The following is a 4,631-nucleotide window of genomic DNA, read 5'->3' on the forward strand; positions in this document are numbered from 1 at the left end:
TTATTATTTTATTATTTATTTATTTTTAAAGGTAAAATAATAAAATAATATTATTTTTTTTAATGCGCCACATGACGGGTTGATGGCCTTAGGATCTCTTCTTATAGATCCTAGCCATGAACTGGATCCTCTCCAGTTCATTTTGGATTGGAGAGGATCCTTGTCCATTAGGTTCAAAGTTGTTCTTAATCATCCATTAATGCTTATCTAAATTTCTATTTAAAATGACTAGTCAAAAAGAAATCCAGAATACATAATAAGTTAGTACTTGTTGACTGCAATAGAGGAACCAACGCCACCCACTAAGAGCATTCCCAATGGAAGAGCTAAATGTTACTTTTATCTAAAATAGCTCTTCAAATGTTTAAAAAACCTCTTACATTGGATGAGCCAAAAGAAAATGTAAAATAGATATTTGATTGGAAGAGCTAAAAAAAAAGCGAAATGTAACAGCACTTTTCAAGGGAGCTATTTTATTTTTCCCTGTTTCTCTCACCTATTTTCTCTTTTTCCCAAATCTTTTCCTACTTTTTCTCTGCTTGTTCTCCTTTTCCTAAAACTTTTCCTATTTTTCCTCTCACATGTTCTTTTTTTCCCAAAACTTTTATTGTTTTTAAAAATATTTTAAGAGAATAGATAGAAATATAGCTAATCGCATGTAGAGACATTTAAAAATGGCTTAGCTAAACTACATAAAAGTGAGTTTTGATAAGCCATTTTACATAAAAATATGGCTCCTCCATTGGGAATGCTCTAAGCAGCGAAGCTTATCCATCTACCCACGACCTTGTCTTCTGAACTTTGCGGGTTTATTTCCTTTCCACGTACCCTTCCTCTCGTCTTGCATCTTTGTCCTCTACCCACAACCAATTCTTTCAGCACATTTTGTGAGTGGCTTCTCCAAATGGCAACGTAAGCGCGCAGAAGAAGCAAATCTCCTTCGTCGAGTGAAGGGTGAAGATTTAAAGAAGGAAATCTAATGCCTGAAAATAATGGGAATAAAGGGAAGTTTCTAGGGAATGCCTGCATTTGGGGAAATGGGAGGTTGAGAACGTGCAGGACAAAGAAAAAATTGGGAGTGGTTGAGAGGAAATTAAAACTAATGAATGTGATTAAAAGAAACTTAAGAGACTTCCATAGCTCAATGCATCTGAGGGAAGAAAAAAGCCAATGGTTTGTATATAAATATTAAATAATCTATATAACATATATTTCTTAATTACTAACATAAATAAATTTATATAAGTAATTTTTAGTTATATATTAATACATATTTGTATATATATTCAAGATATACGAATGAGCTAACGAGTCGGCTGAGCTTTAAACGAGCTGAGCTTATGAATTCCTATCGAGTTTTATTAAGTGAGTCGATCGAATATGTATCATTTACTAATTAAGTGGGTTTGTACAATATTAAACTCAAATTCGAGTTGAGCTAAATTGAGCGAGTATCAAGTGAGAGCGATTTGAAAGATAGGATTACATGATTTTACGTCGCATCAAGCACTCAAAACTACAGAAAATATCTTCTACAAATCATTTTAAACCGATACAAACGGAGCCTAAATATAATTTATTTCTCACTTTGCTCCATTTGCCTTATTTAGCTTTCTAACTTTGATACTTGAAAAACTAGGCAGAGACTGGGAGGAACGTAGTCACGAGTCATAGCGTATATATAATCTGTTGGGTCATGGATCAGCTCCTAAAGCCCAACGGGTCCCCGAATCCGGCCTAATCAAGACGGCATACCCAACTAGGATTCGGACAACTTTCCTCGAGGAGGTTTCGTAAACCGAGGAGGTCTCGGACACGAGTCCGAGACTACTCATCTGTAGGTATCAGATGCCAAATCCGAGACGCAACTCCTCGAAAGCGAATAGTCAAGATCCAAGGGTAAATCGGTCATTTTACAACTAGGGATATGCAAGTATTCAAACTAGTCCAAGTGATCATTATCTCACATTCCAAAAAGCTCTCTAGAGCATAGATGGTTATCCACCTACAAAGTATCCCTATACAAGCGGGATAAGCTGTTATTCAAATTCAAAAGGTTATCTAACTCAAATGAAACCCTTGTCACTTGTCCTAGGATTCATACCCTTCTCAAATAACTGTGAAACAAATATTCAAGGATAGGAGTCCTGAGATGTGCGGGAAGCAAACTCTACTCCATCCTATAAATACAAGTCTCAACTTCAATCAAAGGTAAGCGCAATCCTAGCTCTAAAAAACTTCGGTTGCTTAGATATTCTTTCCTTACATTCTGACTTAAGCATCGGAGTTCCCCCGCCGGGACACCACCAAGGGCTCTAATCCTGTTTGTTCTTTGTGTGTGTAGCCTGAAGCATCCACGAAGTTGTCAGCACCCCCTCTAGGCGTGCCACAATATCATCTCAAAAAACTGTGTATCAATAGTTTGGTGCTGTCTGTGGGAAATCTCAAGTTTCGTTCATTTGATCAATTCTTATTATTTCGATATGGTGACTACAAGCTCCCATTCTCAATTAGTGCGTCAGCCCGGCATACCTCCCGCGGCTACTGGAGCTCCTCCTGATTTAGCTGGGTTCATGAAGCAGATGATTGAATCCATGAAGGCTTTACAGAAGTAGAATGAAGACCTCGCCACTAGGCTCACAGTTGCCGAAGGCCGAAACAACCGAAGGGATCAAGAGCGGGAGGAAATGAGGACCAAAAGACACGAGGATAAGCGCGATAAGGAGAGACGTGCCGAAATCCGTAGGACGAAGAGGCCCCGAGGTTTCGCCAGCCATCACAATACTATCTATAATGAAGGAGATAGCCAGTGAACAAACCCCGAAAGGTCTCGCCATACTAGTTCTCGAAGGGAGCAGTCTCCCCAACAGGAGGACCGTCGTACTGAAGGGCATAGCGAGAGCAACATTAATGCTGACTTGCAGGATCTTAAGAAAAAGTACGAAGAGATGGCTCGCCAGATAGCTAATGGCGGAGATCAATCCAATGTGGGGGAACTCATGGAGAACACGAATATGCCCTTCACCCCTCGGGTCATGAATTTTCACCTCCCTGACAAATTCAAGATGCCTCGAGTTAGTACCTATGATGGCACTGGGGATCCTACGGACCATATGGAGAGTCTTCGTGCGCATTTTATCCTCTATGGACCCCAGACGAGATTTCATGTAGGCCTTTCCGCCTAACTTTGGTTGGAGTAGCTAAAGATTGGTTCGGAAGGCTCCCAGCCAATTCAATAGATGATTTCAAAACTTTGGGGCGCCTCTTTTTAAGTCAGTTCTCCGCTACTCTAAAGAGAAAGAAGAATCCGGCTTATTTTCTCTCCTTTGTTCAGGGGAAGGAGGAGTCGCTGAAGGAATTCATGCTCAAGTTTAACCAGGAGAAGCTGATGATTGAAAACCCGAATGAGCAGACAGTACTCGATGCTTTGATGCATGGAGTAAGGGCTGAAGGGCCGTTGATGGCCGAGCTATCGAAAAGTTCTAAATTATTGACTCTCAGTCAATTCATGAAAAAGGCTGATGAGTACATTAATTAAGAAAAAATTGTTAAAACTCTCATGAAGTCTCAAAGGAAGAAATCGAAGCTAGGAGCGGTGCTGTTAAGATGGTACCGGCTAGCGTTGGGAAGAAAGAATAGAAGAATGTGAAGCAATCAGGAAAGGTGGTCCTATCGTACCCAAGGATGGACCCTCGAAAATTGCAAAGCCCGAATTTCACTCCACTGAATACTCGCATGACCGAGGTATTCATGGAGATTAGGAGGGATCTTGCCTTCAAATGGCCAAGCAAGTTGAAGGGCGACCCTAAAAGGCGTGACCCTCAGAAATACTACGAGTATCATCGTGACCATGGTCACTTAACCGAGGGGTGTATAACCTTGTGGCAAGAGATTGAGAATCACATCAGAAATGGGAAGTTGGTGAAATTCTTGGTGGATGAGAGGAATCGAGGAAGGAATGAGGAGCTCCCGTTACTTGAAGGAAACCGAGAACCTCCCAGAAATCGAGAAGTAAGGCCAAGGGAAGATGGGTATGCTGAACCGATACACAATCAGCAGGCAAAACCGAGATGGGATCGGGATGCCCATCAGCCTCGGCATCGGGATGTAGTAAGGGAGATCCACACCACCTCGGGAGGAATAGCTGGTGAAGGAAGTTCTAGTTCATCTAGAAAAGCTTACGCAAGAAGAACGAAGGCTGATGATGAAGTTTTGTCGATAGGGAGACCATCAAAAGTTGCAAAGAAGGAGGTGATGACTATATCCTTCTCTGAAGAAGATGCTAGGGGGGTAATATTCCCCAACGATGATGCGTTAGTAGTTACGTTAACGGTTGCCAACCATAAAATCCACCGAGTCATAGTGGATAATGGTAGTTTGGCTGATATTTTATACTGGCCGGTCTTCAAGTAGATGGGTGTTGACCGGGACAGGATCCAATCCTTTGATTCACCGTTGGTAGGGTTCACTGGAGAGCAAGCTCAGCCAATAGGACTCATCTCTCTCCCAGTTACGGTAGGGATAGCTCCCAAGCAATCCACAACCATGGTGGATTTCTTGGTAATAGATCGACCGTCTACATACAATGCAATCATTAGGTGACCATCCCTCAATAGGTTGTAGGCTGTAAC

General features: G+C 41.4%; 1 protein-coding gene across 1 annotated transcript; it reads left to right on the top strand.

The window, feature by feature from the left end:
* Positions 1-3,684: 3,684 nt before the first annotated feature.
* On the top strand, positions 3,685-4,413 carry LOC132169527 (uncharacterized). Its single transcript, XM_059580551.1, has one exon. It carries the CDS (start codon positions 3,685-3,687, stop codon positions 4,411-4,413), a length of 729 nt encoding a protein of 242 aa, XP_059436534.1.
* Positions 4,414-4,631: the final 218 nt, after the last annotated feature.

The sequence above is a fragment of the Corylus avellana genome, chromosome ca2, assembly GCF_901000735.1.
Source record: "Corylus avellana chromosome ca2, CavTom2PMs-1.0".
Taxonomy (NCBI): Eukaryota; Viridiplantae; Streptophyta; class Magnoliopsida; order Fagales; family Betulaceae; genus Corylus; species Corylus avellana.

Excerpts from the sequence above, each read along its gene's own strand:
- LOC132169527 (XM_059580551.1), top strand. The coding sequence starts at position 3,685 with ATGGACCCTCGAAAATTGCAAAGCCCGAATTTCACTCCACTGAATACT.